General features: G+C 39.3%; 1 protein-coding gene across 1 annotated transcript; it reads left to right on the forward strand.

Annotated features, from left to right (window-relative positions):
• Window positions 1-19,357: 19,357 nt before the first annotated feature.
• Window positions 19,358-22,988, forward strand: LOC135081980 (uncharacterized). The gene is made up of 3 exons (XM_063976733.1): window positions 19,358-19,517; window positions 22,098-22,247; window positions 22,762-22,988. The coding sequence occupies exons 1-3, from the start codon at window positions 19,440-19,442 to the stop codon at window positions 22,921-22,923; spliced, it is 390 nt and encodes a 129-aa protein (XP_063832803.1). The 5' UTR covers window positions 19,358-19,439; the 3' UTR covers window positions 22,924-22,988.
• Window positions 22,989-27,376: the final 4,388 nt, after the last annotated feature.

The raw sequence follows: 27,376 nt of genomic DNA on the forward strand, positions 1-27,376 counted from the left end.
AAAACATTCTAGTGTGAGTAAAAACATATTTACAGTTTTAGGTAGTTACAAAAGTGTATTAAAGCTAACTAATTTAACAAACTCACCGTACATGGATTGGTTGTTACAAAATGACACATAACTCTTGATGCCACACAGTACGACATGTCGTCTGTAACATAAAGTTATAGGTACTTAAGTATTAATTCCAAGTGAAGTCTCTTCCTTAAACTCTACATCCGCAAACATCTCTTTTTCAGTCGCGTAAATAAAGTCTATATTAGCTTGTCACTGTGTTTAGCCTGTCCAATATGGCGGTAGTTGCAGCCTTTTTGGCATATTCCACTCGGACTGTGCCTCTTATGAGTTAGAACAGTAGGTACGCTTTTTTTTCAATAATTATGGATCCGCGCAGCTTGGACATAGCCAGTGCCAAGTGAGTTTTTGTTAGATCAATTAAATTGATTCAATTTGTAAGTTTGATAAAGCAGTGAGGTAATTGATGATATAAGATGATAATATCCCCCCGCTTCTTGACTTTTAGTAAAAATGTGGCACATTTTTGAGGTCCGGTTTCCACCAAGGCGGAGCAGGGCCACGGTAATAATACGTGGCGGAACGGAGAAATGTTTTGAATAACCAATCAGATTTCATTCTGTCAATTTCATCAAATCTGAATGACGTTGTACAAAACATGCTCTGTTCCACTCCGCCTTGGAGAAAACCGGGTCTAACACCGCACGCGGACTTCTATGAAGTTACCTATTTCGAAGTGATGTTGCATTTTGTTTCTTTGCTCACTCATGAACATTCACGAACATTTAAGAAATGGTGAATTCCATTATTAGGTGCATCAAATTGGTCAGTAAACTACTTTTTTCAATTACAATGCAACCCAAAATCATAACATACAGGTAATTTAAAGTTAATTGAGTTTTTAAAACCAGAATGAATTGACTTTTTAAAAAAGTTATGCTTTAGAATTATTGGGGAAAGGTGTCAAATACCCAAGCTAATTATTTATCGGCTCAACTACAGTGTCGGCGCAGAAACAGCCGATTGTGTACCTATTTCTTGACGTTAAATTCAATTTTCCATCGCACTCGCCCGTACTCTCTTTCAGGAAGACAAAATCCACATTGATGTCGAACTCCACTTGGTAAGATCCCTGAAATGACACCAAATAAGTAATATTACATCATAATATTTACATACATAAAATATACTCACATCACACCCATGCACACATACCTCACATTTACATACATACACACCACACCCATGTACACTTACCTCACATTTACATACATATTTTATACTCGCATCACACCCATACTTACATACTCAACATTTACATACATATACTCATATCACACCTAAGCACACTTACCTCACATTTACATACATACACATCACACCCATGCACACTTATCTTAATTATAACCTTGTATACTTAACAATGTTTTTACTACTAGCAAATCTATCACGTAAATCTAATTTGTAACTAAGGTGGAAGAGCGAGGTACTCCCAACACAAGTATCTTACGATTACTTTCTGGGAGACCCCGGTAACTTTATGTTAAATGATTTACAGAAATAAACAATTTTTATTATTTATTTTATTTTATATTACTGAAAAAGAGGCTGACAAAGGTTTTTCCGCCACTTCTTTTCAGCACCAGCCCATATGTTGTCCCAAAGTGGTGGTAGGGCAAGCTATATTTGGGACATGTATAAGTGCCCTATGGTATGGCCTGTACTGAATAACTATTTGAATTTGAAAATTATTATGTAGGTACACAATTCTTTCGTTCAGGCAAATGACGTCCACTGCTGGACAAAGGCCTCCCCCAAGGATTTCTGCAACTACCGGTCCTGCGCTGTCCGCATTCAGGTGCTATCCGCGACCATCACCAGATCGTCAGTCCGCAAAGTGGGAGGCAAAATTGCCAAACCTTAGTGGCAGTTGTCGGGTCATCATCATCATCTCAGCCATAGGACGTCCACTGCTGAACATAGGCCTCCCCCAATGCTTTCCATGTTACCCGGTTGGTAGCGGCTTGCGTCCAGCGCTTTTCTGCTACCTTTATGATGTCGTCGGTCCTCCTTGTGGGTGGACGTCCCACGCTGCGTTTTCCGGTACGCGGCCTCCACTTCAGAACCTTGCTGCCCCATCGGGGCCGTCAGTTCTGCGTATGTGCCCTGCCCATTGCCACTTCAGCTTGCTAATCCGTCGGGCTTGACGGGTCATATAGCTTGTGAAATAGTCGATGGGGCAGAAAAGTTCTCGAATGGCGACCACGAATCGCAACTGTAGTTTTCGATGGCAACAAGGTAGGGGTAAATATTCTACGAGCTGGGTTCTGCACTTCTACGGGCTAACTATACCGGTGTCTTTAAAGGTTTTAAACCTTTGTTTGTCACCTGTCATCCGCTTTGCAATGGAGGGAAGTCGTCGAACATTAATTTCGAACTCCTCCTATGTTCTTCTGATTAATTTCGTTGCGGGTCGAATGACAGTTTAACATTCCCCCGGGACAAACTTGACCTTTATTGGTTGAGTTTTAATGGCGGTCAAGCTGTAGATCCTGGCTACACAGGAGTTGCAGTGGCGGGAACGAGAGGTGGGAATAGTCTCGATATACCGGTGTCTTAGGTTCTCCTTACCTTCAAGATGATGCATTAAGTTAAATCAAACTTGACGTTAGTCATTATGGCTGTCACCGTTGTAATGACAGGGGTTTCGCACGACAACGTCGGGAATTTTTTATGTGGTATCCATTTACCATCCTCCCATTTGTATGCTCCTGCTGTGGCCTAGAATAAAATAAAAAATGGTGTAGAAGAAAATTAAATGGTATCTTTTTGATTCTTTGTTCATTTAAGGGTCTATTCCACTTTGATCACCTGGTTTTGATCACCCAGGTGATCAAAGTGGACTTCCAGCGACAATTTAGTGTCCTATTAGTCACATGTCCAATTGTTGTACCTACATATTTTGTTTTGTATTGTTGTTGATATTTTCTAAAAACCGCAACAAACAAATTGGACATGTATGTCCCATTGAAAAAAAGTTCTAAATCCGTATTCACGGGGGTCATTTTGATAGAACAATTACTCGATAGGATCGCAACTCAGTTTTTTGTTGTTGTTGAAGTTTTGTTACGTGAATAAGGCTACAGACTGGTTAAAAGGCCTGATGTTCGCATATTTCTACCTAGTCGCTTACGACATCCACGGGGAGAGTGAGGATGGTACTATTATACTCTGCCATATGGCTAGACTACTTTTTCGACTTCGAACTCTTCCTGTGTTCTTCTGATTAATTTCGTTGCGGGTCCAATGACAGTTAACTTTCCTCCGGGACAAACTTGACCTTCACTAGTTGCGTTTTTATTGGCGGTCAAGTGGTTAGATCCTGGCTACAACAGTTGCAGCGGTGGGAACGAGAGGTGGGAATAGTCCCGTTAGATTACCTACTACACTGGTCATCACAAAAATTGGCCCACCTACGTTTTACAGGAAAACTCGTTTCTACTGACACAATCATGGTGCCCCAACAATATTGGTGTTATTTGAAAGCCCAATAAATATCCTTAAAGAAAAACACATTTAATTTCCTAATAAACTATTAACATCCATCAGGTGATCCGTCTGCTCGTTTGCCTCCTATCACATAAAATAAAAATAAAAAAAAAAAAAAAAAACATATACAATAAATGTGACTTGAAAAACTTGAAAAAAGACCTCACTTTGGGCTCACCTCTGGGATCAATTAGACCAATTTTTATGGTTATAAAACCAAATAATGATCTCACGTGTCCTCTTTAATATGTAGATGGATAGCGATTAATCCCAACTTAACAGTTTTATAGCCATAAAAGTTGGCTCAAGCGTAACTACCTATTTTTTGAAGAAGTGACTCTGGATTCTTCTACAGACACATTTTTGGGGTAAAAACCTTTCCTTTAATGAAATGAAGTTTAGAACTAGGCTTTTAAATGGTAATATAGTATAGTAATATTGGTGGGAAGTGGGGATGCATACGTTTGAAAGTGCTTGTCGCGGGTGGGTCGATTTTTATGATGACCAGTGTATAATGCAACTTACCGTTATATTTCTAATACTTCTCAAAACCGTGATATTTCCAATCAATACATTGTTTTTCTTGGTAGTATTGACGAAGCCTACTTGGAACACAAATGCAGGGTTTCTTGTCATGGGCGGTAGGCTAGTTTTAGAACATTTGGTAAATGACACCATAGTAGACCTGTATGGACCCTGTAAATAAAACCATAGATAAATAAATAAAACCGAAGAATTAGGCATTTACGCGGCGGCTATAGCAAGTTAGCAAGGTCTAGAGTGGAGGCCACGTTCGTTCGTTTCAGCCAAATGACGTCCACTGCTGGACAAAGGCCTCTCCCAAGGCTTTCCATAATAAATGGTCCTGAAATCTCGCTGACGTTACATCACTAATTGTCGTCTTGACTTGACTTGACTTAAGGTCCTATGTCCCCTAGATGGGGCAGAGAGCGTCCACAACAGTCCTTAATCGCGTTCGGTCTTGAGCTTCGCGTTTGATCTCGCTCCAGGTCTTGCCGATTTTCTTCGCCTCGTCTGCTACAGTGCGTCGCCAAGTTTGCTACCACGTTTGCGTTTTCCTTTGGGGTTCCAATCCAGAGCCTGCTTAGGGATGTGATCGTGGCCCCCTTCGGAGAGTGTGGCCAATCCAGTTCCACTTGCGGCGCATGATCTGCTGGTCGAACGGAATTATTCACCCTCCCGTGGGACTCCAATACCCCAGGCAATAACTCAGTTTAGAGCTAGACTTATTATTATTGTTATGACGCTTCACTATACCGCCAAGAACTAAAACACTTATTTATTTCTATCAGCACAGACAGGAGTAAGGTGTCAAACATAGAAACGTCACCCGTTGTCAGCAATTTGATAACCAGCGTCCTTTGTTCGCAAGACGCTTGAATTTCAAACGTCAAAGGTCGAAGCCTGAACACAGCTCAAATACATCAGCCAACACAAAAGTAATCAATGTTGGGTATAGGTATACCCAACATTGATGAAACAAACGCTGGCCGTAACAGTGTATTACACTTGAAAACTTCGACTTAGGCAGATTAGTCTAAGTAGACTTAGGCAGTTCGATTTTTTCAAGTTATTTATAATTTTCAAACAAAAGCCTCAATAATATACGTCCGTCCTCATTAAGCTGATTGTTAGTGAGATTATCAGATGTGTTACGAAGCCAGAGAAAGTTGTAGTCGAAAAACGAATAACATAATACCGTTTAATGGGACTAGTAAAACGTTGTCGCTACAAACGTGCACGTGATGTTCACGAAATCTGAATATGTTATCCGATTCAAACGTACATAACCAGTTAATCTAGGGGATTCAATGTTGAAATGGAAAGATTAATCAAATATTGCATAGTATGTAGTATAAAAGACCACATACATCGAAAATTCTGACCACCTATGTTCGTTCGCGAACCGAACATTGCTTGTTCGTTTGCAAACTTTCGCTGCTCCCTCGTCGCAACAACCCTCCGTCGCGTCAATCGAGGTTTGACGTCCGTGCGCAGACAAGTAAGCAAGAAAAATGTTCGTTCGTTTCAGCCAAATGACGTCCACAGCTGGACAAAGGCCTCCCCCAAGGTTATCCACAATGAACGGTCCTGCGCTGCCCGCATCCAGGCTCTTCCCGTGACCGTTACCAGAGTAAAAAAAATTAGTTTTGTCTTTAACACTTTGCTCTGTACTGGCTAACCTTGTCACCCTGTGCCTTCAGGCAACCGTCTCCAAATTGTCAGCATACTTGCTGCCCGGACTATGCAGCCGGAATGTGTTCTGTGGGCGACAACCTTGGGCGACAACCAGTTTGCTATTATTTTCTGTCATAGCAAAGGCTAGCTCGATATTAGTTTAGATAGAGAGATGGTAATTTTGGAAGGACGGCTATTTTTAGAACCAACTAGGCTGAGAGACATGCTTGTAATATTTTATGCGTGGCTCAACCAAAATTGAGGCGAATACAGAACACAAACAACAGATTACAAAATGTTTCTGCTTAACCCGAAGGTAAACTGGTTGAGAATGCCTTATTTTTTATTTTATTTTATTCAGAAAACCAACTGCATAATTAAAAAATTTACACGAATCTTACTTATAACTATGAGTAAAGCTAATTACAGGTTTCCCTTAAATAATATTCTTAGCATAGAACGTGAAACAAAAACAAAAATAATACATAATATGCAATCTTACCAATTTATATACCCTACACAATATATAAATAAATAAATACCACGCAATATATAAATACATATAACACAAAATATAAATACATACAACACAATAATTAAATACATATACACCTACATAATAAACCTACATACATTTTTGTCTTTAATTTAATCACTCGTTATTTAGAATTTCCACCGCTTTATGTTTAACTACACCTTTGCTGTGAGCAAACAAATCAATATCCCGAAAAGTATCATTGTACGTTTGCAGCAACCGTGAGATAGGTGCATTACGCGCATAGTTAGTGCTCACCTTGGGAACCATGAACAATGAAGGGAGCCGCCGACGGCTGCGCCGGGTTGGTGCATTGTACCTTATACTCTCAACCAGTTCGGAGCAATCTACATTACCCTTCACTATGTCGTACAACAAACACAAATCCAGCATCTTTCGCCTGTCTTCGAGAGGGACCAAACCGTATTGTTTGCAACTTTCCTTATACGTCCTTGCCTCTGGCTTTGGGAAACGGTACTTCAAATGACGGATCAGGACTTTTTTGCAGTCGCTCCAAACGGTCTGTGTAAATAGCATACTGTGGATTCCAAATAGGACTTGCATATTCAACAACGCTACGAACATAGGCAAAATAAATAGTCTTGATTGTCTTGACATTCTGAAAGGGTTTGCAGGTTCTCATTACAAAACCAAGGTTTTTGTAACCCTTATCCGCTATTATACCGATATGATCTCTAAGAAGCATCTTATCGTCAAGATGCACACCCAGATCTCTAACTATAGATGTTCTTTGGATAGCAATTCCATCAAAGTTATAAGGGTACATTAATGGTTTAGGTTTACGGGTAAAGGTGATGCATTCACACTTACTCGCATTCACCGTAATGTTATTTTTTTTTGTAGTAGTCTGTTAGCCTATTCAGATCTGATTGTAACTTTAGACAGTCTTGTTCATCGTCTATTTTCATAAATATTTTTTTGTCGTCCGCATACATTAAGTGTCTCGCAGATGTGAAGCAGGACATAATGTCTGCTACATATACATTGTAGAACAGTGGCCCCAAATGGGATCCTTGTGGTATACCTGTAGGTATACTAATAAAATCTGACTTATATCCCCCCACAACAACAGCTTGAGAGCGACAGTTTAAATAGGATTTAATCCATCTGAGCAAATCGCCGTGTATTCCCAACCCTAACAATTTATGGATTAGAATGTCGTGATCCACACGGTCAAAAGCTTTTTCAAAATCCGTGTAGATCACGTCAATCTGTCCACCCCTTTCCATATTAGGTAACACATAATTTGCAAAACACGCTAAATTAGTAATTGTGGATCGGCGCCTGAGAAAACCATGCTGATTGTCCGGTAGTTCCTTACATATGACAGGGTATATGGCATCAAAAACGATCTTCTCAAACACTTTACCCACAGTATTTAATATCGAAATTCCCCTATAGTTCTCGACTTTGGACTTAGACCCCTTTTTATGTATTGGTACTATACAGTGTGAGTCACGTTAAAGTGTACATATGAAAATAGATGAAACTAGACCTATTTTTATCGACAAAAAAGAGGTCAAAATTTTTTTGAGATTTATTTTTATTTTTTTATAGAATTTTTTTTCTTCCAATTACTTATTGTAAAGAAAACGTAATAACTTTTAAACTAAGCGGTATATCCTGATAAAATAAAAACAGTAATAATGCTAAATAACAGGCGATACTAAAAAAATACATAAAATACACAAAAAAGGCCAACAAATAATAAAAAAAATATACTTTTTGAAAAAAATCTGCTTTTAAATTCGTGTTTTTTTGGTTATTTGATAAATTTCTCAAAAAAATGCCCCTATAACAGGTGATTTTTATTACTTTGTATTATTTTCTATCGTATTATCTTTGTAAAACCAAAAATCGCATGTCTCTATCCCTATCACAACATTTGCTATGATCGTTTGAACAAAGGCCTGCCACAACATTTTTCTCCGCTACAGGTAGAGACAATTTTAATTTTGACTAAAATGCTTATTTTACTACGAAATCTTTTGTTTTTATTTGAAATCTAACTTGTCTTTATCAAAATTACAAATCTAGAGCCATTTTCAGTTTCGTTGTTAACGAAGCGTTGAATGGCGCGCCCGGAGAGGCTTAGTTCAAACGATCGTTGCAAACGTTGTGATAGGGATAGAGACATGCGATTTTTGGTTTTACGAAGGTAACACGATAGAGAATAATACAAAGTGATAAAAATTACCGGTTATAGGGGCATTTTTTGGAGAAATTTATCAAATAACCAAAAAAAACACGAATTTCAAAGCAGTTTTTTTTCAAAAAGTATAATTTTTTATTATTTGTTGGCCTTTTTTGTGTATTTTATGTATTTTTTTTAGTATCGCCTGTTATTTAACATTATTACTGTTTTTATTTTATCAGGATATACCGCTCAGTTTAAAAGTTATTACGTTTTCTTTACAATAAGTAATTGGAAGAAAAAAAATTCTATAAAAAATTAAAAAAAAATCTTAAAAATTTTTTGACCTCTTTTTTGTCTATAAAAATAGGTCTAGTTTCATCTTTTTTCATATGTACACTTTAACGTGACTCACACTGTATGTGCTTTTTTCCAAATGTTCGGGAATATACCACTGCTCAAAGAGATATTAAATATAAAAGCCAATGGCAGACTTAATGTTTCAGCACAGTTCCGCCAGAAAACAGGCGGAATACCGTCGCAACCCGCTCCTTTATATGGATCTAATAGTTTTAGCTTATTTTCAACTGTAGTCTCAGATATAGAAATTTTAGATATGTCATCTCTGGTTACTCTGTGGTTAGTTGTACCAACAAACCCTTGTGAAGGCACCCCGAAAACGCTTTGAAAGAATTCATTAAAAGCATTGCATATATCTACACCATCTGAGACTTTCCTATCACGGTACGTAAGCATTTTAGGGTAACTTGAACCACCTCGTAATGACTTGACGTACGTCCAGATGGTCTTTGGTCTTTCAGCAATAGATTCTTCAGCCAACCTGGTGTACCTTGCAAAACATTCTTTTTGAACCCGTTGTTGACGCAAACGTAATAATGAAAATTCATCATAATCTAATAAATTACCAAATTTTTTCCATTTTTTGTGCGGTTTGTATTTTTCCTTTATAATATTTATTAACGCCCGACTATACCAAACCGGATATTTACGACTGCCTTGCACTTTCTTGTAAGGAACGTGTTGTTCAATTGTTTGATTGATTATGTTATAAAAAGAGTCAATTGCTTCTTCAACTGTATGAGATTCTAGAGTAGACTGCCAGTTTATTTTGAAAAATGTTTCATTTATTACATTATAGTCGCATTTATTAAAGTTTCGCTTTGGCGTGGCGGCTTCTATCAGCGGTGAAACTGTGAGGTCGAGAACGTTTAACAAAAGAGCTGGATGAGCTCGATCCGGTTTGACTAGGGGTGAGGAGCAGTGAGTGATGTCTAGAGGAAGGTTTGAGAAGGCTAAATCTAAGGTATTACCAGCATAATTCTTTAAGGTGTTATATTGTTTCAATCCGAGAAAACTTAATTCATCGGTTAACTTTGCTGCTGCAGTTTGTACCTCGGTGTTTCCGGTGTTATTGTGCGTGGGGCCGATCTCATTCCATGATATGCACGGTAAATTAAAGTCTCCGATTAACAAGAAATTATCATGTGAATGAGAACTGCCCCTTAAATTTTTGTAAAAATAAGTTTACCTTCGGGTTAAGCAGAAACATTTTGTAATCTGTTGTTTGTGTTCTGTATTCGCCTCAATTTTGGTTGAGCCACGCATAAAATATTACAAGCATGTCTCTCAGCCTAGTTGGTTCTAAAAATAGCCGTCCTTCCAAAATTACCATCTCTCTATCTAAACTAATATCGAGCTAGCCTTTGCTATGACAGAAAATAATAGCAAACTGGTTGTCGCCCAAGGTTGTCGCCCACAGAACACATTCCGGCTGCATAGTCCGGGCAGCAAGTATGCTGACAATTTGGAGACGGTTGCCTGAAGGCACAGGGTGACAAGGTTAGCCAGTACAGAGCAAAGTGTTAAAGACAAAACTAATTTTTTTTACTCTGGTAACGGTCACGGGAAGAGCCTGGATGCGGGCAGCGCAGGACCGTTCATTGTGGATAACCTTGGGGGAGGCCTTTGTCCAGCTGTGGACGTCATTTGGCTGAAACGAACGAACATTTTTCTTGCTTACTTGTCTGCGCACGGACGTCAAACCTCGATTGACGCGACGGAGGGTTGTTGCGACGAGGGAGCAGCGAAAGTTTGCAAACGAACAAGCAATGTTCGGTTCGCGAACGAACATAGGTGGTCAGAATTTTCGATGTATGTGGTCTTTTATACTACATACTATGCAATATTTGATTAATCTTTCCATTTCAACATTGAATCCCCTAGATTAACTGGTTATGTACGTTTGAATCGGATAACATATTCAGATTTCGTGAACATCACGTGCACGTTTGTAGCGACAACGTTTTACTAGTCCCATTAAACGGTATTATGTTATTCGTTTTTCGACTACAACTTTCTCTGGCTTCGTAACACATCTGATAATCTCACTAACAATCAGCTTAATGAGGACGGACGTATATTATTGAGGCTTTTGTTTGAAAATTATAAATAACTTGAAAAAATCGAACTGCCTAAGTCTACTTAGACTAATCTGCCTAAGTCGAAGTTTTCAAGTGTAATACACTGTTACGGCCAGCGTTTGTTTCATCAATGTTGGGTATACCTATACCCAACATTGATTACTTTTGTGTTGGCTGATGTATTTGAGCTGTGTTCAGGCTTCGACCTTTGACGTTTGAAATTCAAGCGTCTTGCGAACAAAGGACGCTGGTTATCAAATTGCTGACAACGGGTGACGTTTCTATGTTTGACACCTTACTCCTGTCTGTGCTGATAGAAATAAATAAGTGTTTTAGTTCTTGGCGGTATAGTGAAGCGTCATAACAATAATAATAAGTCTAGCTCTAAACTGAGTTATTGCCTGGGGTATTGGAGTCCCACGGGAGGGTGAATAATTCCGTTCGACCAGCAGATCATGCGCCGCAAGTGGAACTGGATTGGCCACACTCTCCGAAGGGGGCCACGATCACATCCCTAAGCAGGCTCTGGATTGGAACCCCAAAGGAAAACGCAAACGTGGTAGCAAACTTGGCGACGCACTGTAGCAGACGAGGCGAAGAAAATCGGCAAGACCTGGAGCGAGATCAAACGCGAAGCTCAAGACCGAACGCGATTAAGGACTGTTGTGGACGCCCTCTGCCCCATCTAGGGGACATAGGACCTTAAGTCAAGTCAAGTCAAGACGACAATTAGTGATGTAACGTCAGCGAAATTTCAGGACCATTTATTATGGAAAGCCTTGGGAGAGGCCTTTGTCCAGCAGTGGACGTCATTTGGCTGAAACGAACGAACGTGGCCTCCACTCTAGACCTTGCTAACTTGCTATAGCCGCCGCGTAAATGCCTAATTCTTCGGTTTTATTTATTTATCTATGGTTTTATTTACAGGGTCCATACAGGTCTACTATGGTGTCATTTACCAAATGTTCTAAAACTAGCCTACCGCCCATGACAAGAAACCCTGCATTTGTGTTCCAAGTAGGCTTCGTCAATACTACCAAGAAAAACAATGTATTGATTGGAAATATCACGGTTTTGAGAAGTATTAGAAATATAACGGTAAGTTGCATTATACACTGGTCATCATAAAAATCGACCCACCCGCGACAAGCACTTTCAAACGTATGCATCCCCACTTCCCACCAATATTACTATACTATATTACCATTTAAAAGCCTAGTTCTAAACTTCATTTCATTAAAGGAAAGGTTTTTACCCCAAAAATGTGTCTGTAGAAGAATCCAGAGTCACTTCTTCAAAAAATAGGTAGTTACGCTTGAGCCAACTTTTATGGCTATAAAACTGTTAAGTTGGGATTAATCGCTATCCATCTACATATTAAAGAGGACACGTGAGATCATTATTTGGTTTTATAACCATAAAAATTGGTCTAATTGATCCCAGAGGTGAGCCCAAAGTGAGGTCTTTTTTCAAGTTTTTCAAGTCACATTTATTGTATATGTTTTTTTTTTTTTTTTTTTTTTTATGTGATAGGAGGCAAACGAGCAGACGGATCACCTGATGGATGTTAATAGTTTATTAGGAAATTAAATGTGTTTTTCTTTAAGGATATTTATTGGGCTTTCAAATAACACCAATATTGTTGGGGCACCATGATTGTGTCAGTAGAAACGAGTTTTCCTGTAAAACGTAGGTGGGCCAATTTTTGTGATGACCAGTGTAGTAGGTAATCTAACGGGACTATTCCCACCTCTCGTTCCCACCGCTGCAACTGTTGTAGCCAGGATCTAACCGCTTGACCGCCAATAAAAACGCAACTAGTGAAGGTCAAGTTTGTCCCGGAGGAAAGTTAACTGTCATTGGACCCGCAACGAAATTAATCAGAAGAACACAGGAAGAGTTCGAAGTCGAAAAAGTAGTCTAGCCATATGGCAGAGTATAATAGTACCATCCTCACTCTCCCCGTGGATGTCGTAAGCGACTAGGTAGAAATATGCGAACATCAGGCCTTTTAACCAGTCTGTAGCCTTATTCACGTAACAAAACTTCAACAACAACAAAAAACTGAGTTGCGATCCTATCGAGTAATTGTTCTATCAAAATGACCCCCGTGAATACGGATTTAGAACTTTTTTTCAATGGGACATACATGTCCAATTTGTTTGTTGCGGTTTTTAGAAAATATCAACAACAATACAAAACAAAATATGTAAGTACAACAATTGGACATGTGACTAATAGGACACTAAATTGTCGCTGGAAGTCCACTTTGATCACCTGGGTGATCAAAACCAGGTGATCAAAGTGGAATAGACCCTTAAATGAACAAAGAATCAAAAAGATACCATTTAATTTTCTTCTACACCATTTTTTATTTTATTCTAGGCCACAGCAGGAGCATACAAATGGGAGGATGGTAAATGGATACCACATAAAAAATTCCCGACGTTGTCGTGCGAAACCCCTGTCATTACAACGGTGACAGCCATAATGACTAACGTCAAGTTTGATTTAACTTAATGCATCATCTTGAAGGTAAGGAGAACCTAAGACACCGGTATATCGAGACTATTCCCACCTCTCGTTCCCGCCACTGCAACTCCTGTGTAGCCAGGATCTACAGCTTGACCGCCATTAAAACTCAACCAATAAAGGTCAAGTTTGTCCCGGGGGAATGTTAAACTGTCATTCGACCCGCAACGAAATTAATCAGAAGAACATAGGAGGAGTTCGAAATTAATGTTCGACGACTTCCCTCCATTGCAAAGCGGATGACAGGTGACAAACAAAGGTTTAAAACCTTTAAAGACACCGGTATAGTTAGCCCGTAGAAGTGCAGAACCCAGCTCGTAGAATATTTACCCCTACCTTGTTGCCATCGAAAACTACAGTTGCGATTCGTGGTCGCCATTCGAGAACTTTTCTGCCCCATCGACTATTTCACAAGCTATATGACCCGTCAAGCCCGACGGATTAGCAAGCTGAAGTGGCAATGGGCAGGGCACATACGCAGAACTGACGGCCCCGATGGGGCAGCAAGGTTCTGAAGTGGAGGCCGCGTACCGGAAAACGCAGCGTGGGACGTCCACCCACAAGGAGGACCGACGACATCATAAAGGTAGCAGAAAAGCGCTGGACGCAAGCCGCTACCAACCGGGTAACATGGAAAGCATTGGGGGAGGCCTATGTTCAGCAGTGGACGTCCTATGGCTGAGATGATGATGATGACCCGACAACTGCCACTAAGGTTTGGCAATTTTGCCTCCCACTTTGCGGACTGACGATCTGGTGATGGTCGCGGATAGCACCTGAATGCGGACAGCGCAGGACCGGTAGTTGCAGAAATCCTTGGGGGAGGCCTTTGTCCAGCAGTGGACGTCATTTGCCTGAACGAAAGAATTGTGTACCTACATAATAATTTTCAAATTCAAATAGTTATTCAGTACAGGCCATACCATAGGGCACTTATACATGTCCCAAATATAGCTTGCCCTACCACCACTTTGGGACAACATATGGGCTGGTGCTGAAAAGAAGTGGCGGAAAAACCTTTGTCAGCCTCTTTTTCAGTAATATAAAATAAAATAAATAATAAAAATTGTTTATTTATGTAACTCATTTACAATAAAGTTACCGGGGTCTCCCAGAAAGTAATCGTAAGATACTTGTGTCGGGAGTACCTCGCTCTTCCACCTTAGTTACAAATTAGATTTACGTGATATATTTGCTAGTAGTAAAAACATTGTTAAGTACACAAGGTTATAATTAAGGTAAGTGTGCATGGGTGTGATGTGTATGTATGTAAATGTGAGGTAAGTGTACATGGGTGTGGTGTGTATGTATGTAAATGTGAGGTATGTGTGCATGGGTGTGATGTGAGTATATTTTATGTATGTAAATATTATGATGTAAAAATATAACTTATTTGGTGTCATTTCAGGGATCTTACCAAGTGGAGTTCGACATCAATGTGGCAGACCACATTTGGCTTCCTGAAAGAGAGTACGGGCGAGTGCGATGGAAAATTGAATTTAACGTCAAGAAATACACAATCGGCTGTTTCTGCGCCGACACTGTAGTTGAGCCGATAAATAATTAGCTTGGGTATTTGACAGTTGACACCTTTCCCCAATAATTCTAAAGCATAACTTTTTTAAAAAGTCAATTCATTCTGGTTTTAAAAACTCAATTAACTTTAAATTACCTGTATGTTATGATTTTGGGTTGTAAAATCTATGGGAGAATTTTGTTTTGACAGTTTCAAAAATGACGTAAATTGATTGGTGGTGTCAAAAACCTTATTGGTTAAATGTGATACGATATGGTATTTATTACTATTATGGTAGAAGCATACTTAGTTTAGTACTTACTAGTTTATTTACTTATTTTTCTTCTCTAAATCTAAGAACCTCTAAGATTGTCATATACTACAAGTTATATAAATATTGATTACCTCTTGTGTATGTATCTCTAAAATTAATTTCAAGAAATACATAAATTAAAACGGCACAATTTTGGCGATTCTATTGCTAATTTTTTGAGCCTTATGCCCGTTTTCACCATCAATTCCTAATTTTTAAGTGACCCCTACGGGAACACCTAACAGGAATTTGGTTTTAATAGGAGTCACATAAAAATTAGGAATTGATGGTGATAACGGGCATTAGACGCTAATTTCATAGGTAAGGACCATTTATCAAAATGAAGAGCCGAGAGATTTCATTACACGTGTGCGAAGCCGGGGCGGGTCGCTAGTTTGAAAGTTATTAAAATAAAGTTTAATAATAAAAATAATGCTGACAATAAGCCGGACTTGGTTACAATTACGTTGCCATTGAGTAATGAAATGATCATTAAATCATTAAATTGATGTTTCGGAATCATTATTTTGTTTTTAAACTTCCGTCAACATCAATGCAACAGAGTCACCATGAGAAATATAGTTATTACTGGATTATTGTTTTTGATTGCTGTCTATGTTTGTACGTGTGCGCGAGCCAAGGTAAGTTTTAATATACGGTTTATTAAAAACAAATAGAAAACATTTTACTTATAGTAATGTACCATTTTTAGGGTTCCGTAGCCAAATGGCAAAAAACGGAATCCTTATAGATTCGTCATGTCTGTCTGTCCGTCCGTCCGTCCGTCTGTCCGTCCGTATGTCACAGCCATTTTTTTCCGAAACTATAAGAGCTATACTGTTGAAACTTGGTACGTAGATGTATTCTGTGAAACGCATTAAGATTTTGATGCAAAAATAAAAAAATAATAATAAATATTGGGGGCTCCCCATACTTAGAACTGAAACTCAAAAATTTTTTTTCGTCAAACACATACGTGTGGTGCAGAGGATGTGGCACGAGTCCACAATTTCACCTACCTCGGGAGCGTCGTGTCAGAAACTGGAGGTACCGAAGAGGACATCACTTCGCGCATTGCCAAGGCCAGAGCTACCTTCGCACAATTTCGCCCCATATGGCAGTCACGGAAATTGACCCAAAGGGTCAAGATCAAGTCAAGAGGTTTCTAAAATACTTTTTTTCTAAACCGAACAGTTTGCGTGACAGACGCTTCCAAAGTGGAAAAAAGTTGTTCCCCCCCCCCCCCTATAACTTCTAAAATAAGAAAATGAAAAATCTAAAAAAACATTATGATGTACATTACTATAAAAACCACCAACAAAAATTGTTTTGAACGAGATCTAGTAAATATTTTTTTTTAATACCTCGTAAATCGTAAACCGCTTATTACCGCGTAATCTTTCATACAAATAACTTAAATAAAAAAAAAAATAATTTCATAAATCAATGGTACGGAACCCTTTGTGCGTGAGTCCGACACGCACTTGGCCGGTTTTTTTAAGTCGGCAATCATTCTTTTCGCATACCCATGGGAACGTTCGTTTCAGCCAAATGACGTCCACTGCTGGACAATGGCCTCTCCCAAGGATTTCCATAACCACCGGTCCTGCGCTACCTGCATCCAGGCTCTTCCCACAACCATGGGAACGACCAGTGGGTTATGTGGGAATCTCCCTGCCACGACCTACCCACTTCAACCCGGTGGCCACCGGAGCCCAATGAAACGGAGCCGCGAGTTATTGTCCTAACTAACGCCCATATTTATATTTATTTATTTATTTATTTATTTATTTAAAATAGGTACACAAACAGATCACTGTCAATTACATAGCCATGAAATTAACAAAATATTAAATAACTAAACAGAGATCCAAAATCAGCGTACACAACATGCTTAGTATTAAATAAAGCTACTTATATTAAGACAAATGTAAATATGCATAAAAAATAGGGTAAACATTGGATAGGGTCGAGGACGATTATTTATTTTTAAAGATTTCTGTTACCAATCTCTTGTACCGGGGAAAACTGCTATTAAATATGTCAATATCTCCACCACTGCGAACTAAACATTACTATGAGGTCTTACGGTGCGCGTGGACGCACAGGGTCACACACAAACCAATCACAAAGCTCAGCACTGCTTCAATTAAGCAAGTATCATTTTTGTGAATAGAAATAGAAATAGAAAGTATTTATTTGTCTCAAAACAGGTTTCATTTACAGTTTTTCACAGATACAAAAATCAAAAGAGACAAAAAGGTCTATGACTCAGTGATTGCAGGAGACCCACAAACCCTGTTATTCTGCCATAGCCAAGATATACATAAGTAAATAAATATTAATTTATACTTAAAATTACAATTTCCTAAAATTACAAATTGCTATGTGAACTTATAATTAGCCAGTGCCAGGGATTGCTCTTGAAGCCAGCCAGTTGCGACATCTTTTGCGGAAGGTCGGTAGCGTAAGATCCAATGCGGCGCGAACCGGTGGTGGCAGGTCATTCCAAATTTTTGCAGCGGCAAATCTAAAGCATCTAAAGCTGAATAAGGGTGTTGGACATTCGTCCGCAGTTCCGTCTCATAGCGCTCGCTCTCTAACGAACCACTCCGGCTGACATAATGCCAAAACTTTGCTCTGTGCCATAGAATTAGTGCTTAATCAGTCAGATCCTGAGGTATGGGAGCTGCTCTGGAGGTATGACATTGACATTAATGTAACGTGACCAAGCAGGAAGTCTTCTGAAGGAGACCTGAAGGCTCGCTGACGTCTCAATTTACAGAATACACCCTCCCATGCCGTTCTCATATCTCAGGCACTACACATAACGACCGGTCCTGCACTACCTGCATCCAGGCTCTTCCCGCGACCATTGGAACGACCAGTGGGTTATGTGGGAATCTCCCTGCCACGAACTACCCACTAAAGCCCGGTATCCACCGGAGTCAATGAAACGGAGCCGCGAGTTATTGTCCTAACTAACGCCCGTCTTTATAAACATTACTATGAGGTCTCACTGTGCGCTTGAACGCACAGGGTCACACACGCACCAATCACAGTGCTCTATTCAACGCTGTGCGTTCGATTTGCTGCTTCACTTAAGCAAGTATCATTTGTGAATAGGGTGTTAGACATTCTTCCGCAGCTCCGTCTCATAATTATCGCCCTCATACGAGCCACTCCGGCTGACATAATGCCAAAACTTTGCTCTGTGCCATAGAATTAGTGCTTAATCAGTCAGATCCTGAGGTATGGGAGCTGCTCGGGAGGTATGACATTGACATTAATGTAACGTGACCAAGCAGGAAGTCTTCTGAAGGAGACCTTGCTTTTCTCTCTAGAGTTTTCTTGCCTTGTCTCCTAAATAGTTTTATATCTGGCACTTAGCCAGAAGGATATCTTAGACTTGTCATGCTCACTAAAATGTCTCTGGGGTAGTGGCGTGTGAGGCGGGTCGTTACATTCCCTATAATATGGTCGAGTGAAGCGATGGCTGGTTCACACGTCATGTCTGTGAACAGGCGCTGCCTTCGGGGACTGGTCAAGGAAGATATACCTGACATAAAATATATATGTATCAAAACGCAACAATTAACCTAGAAATTAGCACGGCACTAAATAAATATATTCAAAACTGCCACGCGGTCTCGTGCTAGATGGGCGTCTTAAAGGCCACCTTCTATCAACGGGAGCGCGTGGTAAGTAACTTGCTTCCGAATGTATTGTAACTTCCTACTTTTTTATATTTTTAAACCGGCAGACAGTGGTGACTGAGTTTGTTGCGGCGCTTCTTCTCAGCACTTGCCAAATGTTTGTCTCGAAGCGCTGGTAGGGCAAAAAAAGAATGAGACATGTATAGGCTCCTTAAGAGCATTTGACCATTTGCAAGAACTAATTTAATTAGTCTAAACAAATAAAGAAAATTTTGATTTTGATTTTGATTTTGACCTGAAGGCTCGCTGACATCTCAATTTACAGAAAACACCCTCCCATGCCGTTCTCATATCTCAGGCACTGGCTGAGTTAAGTACTTGACCTATTATTACTACTTATATTAATTAAAATTTACATTGATTGGACATTATTTACAGGGCCGCTTCAGAACCATAACTAAGAGTTTGGCAGTATGCAACGAAACCGAACTGCCTTTCGTCAGGAAGGACCCCCCGGCTATCATCCAAATGGAGCTCTTTAACAAATCTAACAAAGTACTGATCAGGGGTAGCATGAGGTGTGTCAGAGACATCAAAAACGCTCAGGTACAATTTTTCATTAAATACCTACTTAAAGGCCGATTTTTAATTCGACGGAATTCTGACAGCTGTCATTTTTTTCACAATTCAGATGTAATAAGCCTTTTTTGCTTTGAATTATTAATAAATAATATGAAATGAAATTTCATCAAGTACAACTTACAAGAATGAACAGCTATTGTTTGTTTTGTGAATTCAATGTACACTAATTATTATGTACAGTCGCGGAATGAAAAGGTTCGTCACCTTAGTGTCGGTTTTCGCTTGCACTAGGTACTGTAAGAGTCAAACCTGCCAACATAACAGTGCAAGAAACAGTGCTGCTAACATTTAAATAAATATGACGTTTGCTAACGAATAAGGCACGGAATAAGGTTTTGCTTGTTTATTTTTCTATCCCATCAGTGCAATGCAATGATGACATTGACCAATTGACAATAGTTTTTTTTATTTAATAGAAAATAATAATGGCAGGTTGAACCAACAAGAAGGTTTTGGTTTATCAATCATAATAATCTTCTTGACAAGATAAATCGTCAAACAACTTTGATCTGAATAATTTTGAACTTTACTGACGAACAGTTAAAGATTATTTTCTCTAACTGGAGATTATTCTGTAACATAGTTTCAAAAGGTAATATGTGCTCGCGATTCGTTGAAGGAATCAGTTTGAAAACTGACGAACCTTGTCATTCCGTGACTGTACATTTTAGAGATTAAATAGAAAAAAACGTGTTTTTAACACAGTAAAACAACATATTATCACAAACGAAAATATGTATTGATCATCAATCATCATTATCGTCATCATAATCAACTTGGATTATAAAATTAGCATCTTGTTAAATTGATTATTTTATGAAGCTAAGATTTTATTAACAAAAGGATTTTCATAAAAAAGGTTTGTAACCCATGGATTTGGCCAGGGAGTCCAGTAATAGAAAAATAATTTCCCAGTTTTTTTTTTGTAACTTCTAAAATATGATAATAAAAATTCAAATAACCATTTTGAAATGAACGGGAAGCATGGTCGATCTGTTTTAATGGTTTCAATTTATTATTTAATTGACTTTAGTGTACAAATTTGGTGTTATTTTGTGTTCTAAAGTGCAGTGAAGTGATAAATTATAAAAAACATTGAAATACTTCGAATTTGAGCGCGCATCGAGTGTCGAGTGGGTTGTCGTATGAACAACCCGCTTTGGACCCGGTGGCGTCTCGAAACCTGCTTACGGGCATACTTAACTCCACGGAATCCATGAAAAATCAATAGAACTGAAACACCCACGTTCTATTGATAACTATGTCAATATTTTTCACTCGACATTGGCAGAAATAAACCTCCCAGAGAGGTTTGGTTGCCACAAATAAAAAAAAAAAAAAAAAAACGGTAACTTTTAACGTCAACAATCCAGACACGCTTCTCGATTCTGCGATACGACTGTTTTGACCAATCGTATCGCAGAATCGAGAAGCGTGTCTGGATTGTTGACGTTAAAAGTTACCGTAATCGGGGCTCTGATCTAGCGCATTACGCTGCTACCACACCAACGCGTGCAGATCGCCATCGCCGGCGCGATCACGGCGCGACCATAGGGAAATGAAGGGTCGCGCGAACTGTCATGGGTCGCGCGACCTGTCATTGGCCTTTGATCGCGCCGCCGATGGCGATCTGCACGCGTTGGTGTAGTTCAGTCTTTCCCAAAGTGGGCGATAACGCCCCCTTGTGGGCACTGCAGGCTTAAAGGGGGGCGGTAAGAGACCCAGAAAAAAATATCGGGACGTTGTGTAGAGGCTTGAGAGGCGTCATTTACTAGGAGGACTCTGGATGGGGGCGCTAAAAAGAATTTATTTTCAAAGTGGGCAGTAGACAAAATAAGTTTGGGAACCGCTGGTGTAGTTGAAGCTTAACTCATCAGTGACTCAGGTATGGGAGCGGCACGAGAGGGTGTTTATGTAACGTCTAACGTCAGCGAGACTTCAGATTTCCTTCAGCCTTAGACAAAACGCACTTTTTGATCGAATCGAAAATCGAATCCGTCAAAACTCCATACAAAAAAGGGGCTTTTCGACCACTTTTCGACTGGTTTGCGATTATAATTTGCACTTTGTCTAGACCCACAGATATGTATGCTTTGTCATGTCATAATTATGTCAATGTTATCCATACCAGAGCGTCGATGTGACGTCACGGCTGCCAAGTGCGTATTTAACTCGACCGGGTTGTAAATGCAGCATAGCACAAATTATCAAAACTCGAAAGAAAAGATATTGATTGCAATAAGTTAACCAGACGGTTAAGTAGTTATTCTACATCTTGACAGCCGATGGCCGTTGGGGCAAAAAAGTTCTCGAGTGACGACCACGGGATGGTAGACGTAGCGTGGGCAGGCCTCCTACTAGGTGGACCGACGATCTGGTAATGGTCGCGGGAAGAACCTGGATGCAGGCAGCGCAGGACCGTTCATTGTGGAAAACCTTGGGGGAGGCAGTTGTCAAGCAGTAGACGTCATTTGGCTGAAACGAACCAACGAATATCTTGATAACCGAGGTTGTGAGCTCAAGGTTAAAAAAAACATTTTACAGGTCAAAGCCGAAGCATATCTCTGGAGTAGAGGCAAGTGGATGCCCCACATTACCTTCCCAGGACTTTCGTGTGACAACGCGTTAATAAGGACTATTATAACAGCAGCTACTAACGTCCGCGTGTCCGCTGATGACTGCACTTTGATGAAGGTATATATTATATTTTAATCCAAGTATTGCGCTTATAGCAAGTAGTACGAGTCAGAAGATGTAGTGTGGGCAGGCCTCTTACTAGGTGGATCGACGATCTGATGAAGGTCGCGGGAGGTGCCTGGATGCGTGCGGCGCAGGACCGGTCTTTGTGGAAACATTGGGGGAGGCCTTTGTCCAACAGTGGACGTGTTTCGGCAAAACGAACGATCTCGCTTTCTGTAAAAGGACTAGGTTTCTTTTATCCCTGGACCTTGGAGTTTGGTACTTCTTATTTCTAAGAAGTACCAAACTCCAAGGTCCAGGGATAAAAGAAACCTCGGCTTGGAGGTTCTGGATATAGACTGCAGCAAGCTTGAATCAGATTGGTTATTCGTTAAAATGGGCGTTGGAGAGCATTATTCTGTCGGCTCAATAGAACCGAGAAAATTCTTCGTCATTCTCTTCATCGTCAGGTCATTTAACCTCCACTACAGGACGACAAACTTAAAACCATCTTATCTTATCTTTTCAGGGTTACTACAATACTTCTGGCATGGAAGTCAACTGGATCGAGCATATGTGGGCACAGGAGAGGGTCTACGGAAATGTGCTTTGGAAAGTCGTCCTGTACACTCCTAAGAACACCCTCGCTTGCTACATGGTGGAGGCAGAAGTGAAACCACTGAAGCATTAGTTACTTTACGTTAAAGTATTATGTGGCAGACACATAATATAATTGCTGTACGGCTCTGGAACGGCCTTCCGGCCAAATTACGCAAACCTTCTTCCATTTTCAAAAAGGCTCTGCGCAACCATTTCAAGGAATGGGCATTTCTACTGTACGGTGTATTTTTTCTCAATTCGGTGCTAAAATTTATATTTAGTTTTTTAAGTAGTTTCAATACAAAAAAATAAATGTTACTCCATTCTGAATGTAAAAATAGCATTGTCACTAAATATTGTGAAGTGGTTTATGAGAAATGTTAAGCATCGAATTGAGAGAGCACCGAATTGAGAAAATGAATCACGGAATTGAGAAATGAATCTCCAAATATAAAAATCGCTCCGCAAACTTAGAATTGATGACATTATGAAGAAATACCTAATGTATTTCAATAATTATTATAATAAATACTTAAAACGTTTTGATATCTGATTACTGGTCTATTAGTTAGATGGTTCATTTTAGGTTTATGTGTCTGAAATACCAATGGAATAAAACAAAAATCCTAATCAATATGTTTAATTTTTTAATAAGGAACTATAATAAATTCTTAATTGTTATATATTATTTTAATTTTATTTAAATAAAACAAATAAATACATAACACAGGGTCTCTTTGTTTATTTATTCTTAACCTTAAACATAAAACAAATATTGCAAAACCCAAGAGCTAGATTGACCTGACACTATACCGAAGATATTATATCGGACGTCAGTTTGTACACGATTAAAATGGCACTCAAATAGCTGAAATACAACAAGGCACCAGGTGTTACGGCATTATAGCTGAGCTTCGCCGGTACTAGAGGCTCTACAGAAGCAGTTCAATTCCGTCATTCTCGAAGAAAAAACGCCTCCGGCATGGCACAGAAGTGTGGTGATAGCATTATAGTCATCTCACTTATGAGGCGTGTTTACAAGCTGTTTTCGAGAGTCCTTACGAATCATCTCGCTCGCAGACTCGACGACTTCCAGTCTTCCGAACAAGCTTATTTCCGAAAAGGCTTTAGTATTATGGTACACACACAGGTACGCTACGGCAGATTATACAGAAGACTAAGGAGTCGCGATATCGGGGATGATATCGGAGTCATGGCCTCCGTAGAGCCTTTCAACAAGTGGGTCTCAAAATGAACATGGACAAGACAAAAATCTTGTCAAATGTCCGTGTTGCACCACTCCTCTGAAGGTTGGAGACTACACTCGAAGTTGTTGACAATTGTGTATACCTGGGACAAGAGTCCAGATAGTTAGGTCCAACTTTGAGAAAGAGGTCTATCGCTGAATTCAACTCAGCTAAGCATCGATCGGGAAGCTTCGCTATTACGTCTGAAATACCGCAGCGTCTTAAGACAAAAGTCTTCTACCAGTGTGTGTTGCCAGTGATGGTGTATGGATGTGAAACTTGGTCGCTTACTATTTATGAGCCTAATAAGTATCAGAAATGTGAATATCGGCAAGAGAATCAAAGTGACCGGCATAGCCCGTAAAATTGCATAAATCAAGTAGCAGTGGGCGGGGCACATAGCTCATACAGATAATTTCTGTTGGGACTGAAAAGTTGTCGAGTGGAAACCACGGACCAGTGAGCAGGCCCCTACTAGGTAGACCGACGATCTGGTGAAGGTCGAGGGCAGAACCTGGAAGAATTATTTTAATAAGATAGCAATAGCAGTGTATTTTTTTTAATGAAACCTCAAAAAATTAGTTTTATTGTCTTCTGTCCAATGACTGGTACGGTCCAATGATTGGTAGTTCACCCTATTATTATGTTCTATTGATTTCATTATTATTTTAAGTTACACAAACAATTTATAGCACAATAAAAGTATCTATTTTCATTTAATATCAATTCGGTGTACGTGTTTTCTCAATTCGATGCCCCATATTCCGCGGAATTGAGATCCACGGAATTGAGGAAAAATCACATTTCATCAAATTACTCGAAAATATTATAAATTACAACGATTTCTACCAAACGTAATGGCAGATATCAGATAAATACTTAATTAATTCAGCAGTAATCTCATTAAATACTTCATGAACATTATTAATGTCGCACACCGGTTTGAGAAATGACCAGTGACCAAAAATTCTGAGTGTTTTCAAAGCTCTGAAAAATGCTCCTCAAAGCGACTGATTCCTCTTTTATACTGCTCGACCACTCGAGTGCAACTGCTAGTTTATGGGAATCAGGCGTGGGTGTTCGTATTGTGCGTTGTTAGTGATATAGGAGCACAAAAGTAAAAATCACGGAATTGAGGCACACACGTCGGACAAAATTTAAATGTGTTACTGTATTAAAACCCACGGACTTGCTATAGAGAAACTCATTTATACAGGGTGTTAGGTAAATGGGTATATGAGCCGACACTAGCCCATGTTAACATGGTCATATAAATGGTATGGTGACGTCAGATATTTGATATCATCATTTTAATTTTTTTAATTTTCATCCCAACTAATATTATAAATGCGAAAGTAACTCTGTCTGTCTGTCTGTCTGTCTGTCTGTCTGTCTGTCTGTCTGTCTGTTACGCTTTCCCGCTTAAACCTCGCAACCGATTTTGATGAAATTTGGCATAGAGATAGTTTGAGTCCCGGGAAAGAACATAGGATAGTTTTTATCCCGGTTTTTGAAACAGGGACGCGCGCGATAAAGTTTTTCTGTGACAGACAAAATTCCACGCGGGCGAAGCCGCGGGCGGAAAGCTAGTACAAAATAAATTTTATAAAATCCGATTTGTATGAAAATTAAAATAATTAAAATGAAGACATCGATTTTCTGACTTCACCATACCATTTATATGACCATGTTTACATGGGCTAGTGTCGGCTCATATACCCATTTACCTAACACCCTGTATAGCTTCATTAACTATCCCTTGTTCTGTGAATGTGGGTTTCATAATGGGGAAGTTATTATTTCAAAAGTTATGAAGCAAAAACGAGTAAATTCTGGAAACCGGACACTCCATTTTAGGCCAAATTTCGCCCGTTTTTGAACTTTCGGATTTTTTCAAGGCGAGATGTAAAACCTGGCGGTCTTCTAAATATGCTCTCCATCAAGTCAAGAGTCCTATAAATACGTGTGATTTTTTTCAAGTCCGTACCTACTTCAATTTTAAAGGTACTTTTTTCGCCCCAGTAGGTCGATCGGTCGTCCCCGTAGAAATGCCCGAATGACCTTTTTTTAGGGTTCCGTAGTCCTGACAAGGAACCCTTACAGTTTCGTTATGTCCGTCTGTCAGTCTGTCCATCCGTGGTTTTGCTTGGAAACTATTGGCACTAGAGAGCTGTAATTTGCAAACAAAAAAACAGAGGAATAAATTCCATGCGCGATACAAGCTTTCGAAATTATTTGAACCTAGCATACAAAATTTTTTTTCGTTTTAGTACAACTGCATTTCAGAATAAAGCTTGTTTTTAAAAAAGTTTTTTTATTATAATTTTTTATCCATGTATTACAAATATACTCATTTGTAGGTGTTGCAAATACTCACGATTAATCGAAACCCAGCCTTGTATGCAACAATCCACTTAAATCATTTTACCGGAGTTAATTATTTAATTGATGCGACCACCGCTGCAAGGTTTAACTGATACGCTTCGAATAGCAAAACCATTAAGTTAATTTAAAACAGTTTCGAAAATGTTTTACGAGCTTTTGCAACGTTAACTATCTAGGGGATTAACTTTCCCAGGGACAAATTTGTTATTTGTTAACTTCCCTTAATAACCCTTTAACCACGGTCTTCTATAGAAGACAAACGCTTCCGTGCCCTCCACGCCACGTCTTCTATACAGGGTGGAAACGATAAATACGGGACTATTCCCACCTCTCGTTCCGACCGCTGCAACTCCTGTATAGCCAGGATCTACAGCTTGACCGCCAATAAAAACCCAACCAGTGAAGGTCAAGTTTGTCCCGGGGGAAAGTTGGGTTTAAACCCAATCGATATCTTTTTGGAATCGAGAATAATTTTCGTAAGAAATCTAATCGACTTTTTATTTGTTTAATTTTTAATCTTGATCAAAATTACCTACCTATATCTACGAATTTTAACTATCTGGCTAGGGAATAAACGTTGGTACACAATAAATCACAAAGACTTAAATATAATGCATTTTATTCAATAACAAACAACTCGTGAAGAAATCGCATAAAACACAACCGGCATACAAGGCAAACGCACACGTGCTGATTGATCTTTGACCTCCCTGATATAATAATCGTGATTCGATGGTAAGATGACCGCCATACCGATTACTAATTTATAGCAATTCCGATTACCGCATTTTGCAATTCATGTATAATATTTTTTCACAAATTTTACTAACTATAAGTACTTATTTGAAATTATTGTTTAGGTTAATCGAGAAAGATGATAAATTGATATTTTGGAAGGATGGATGAAAGAAA

The sequence above is a fragment of the Ostrinia nubilalis genome, chromosome 21, assembly GCF_963855985.1.
Source record: "Ostrinia nubilalis chromosome 21, ilOstNubi1.1, whole genome shotgun sequence".
NCBI classification, from domain to species: domain Eukaryota; kingdom Metazoa; phylum Arthropoda; class Insecta; order Lepidoptera; family Crambidae; genus Ostrinia; species Ostrinia nubilalis.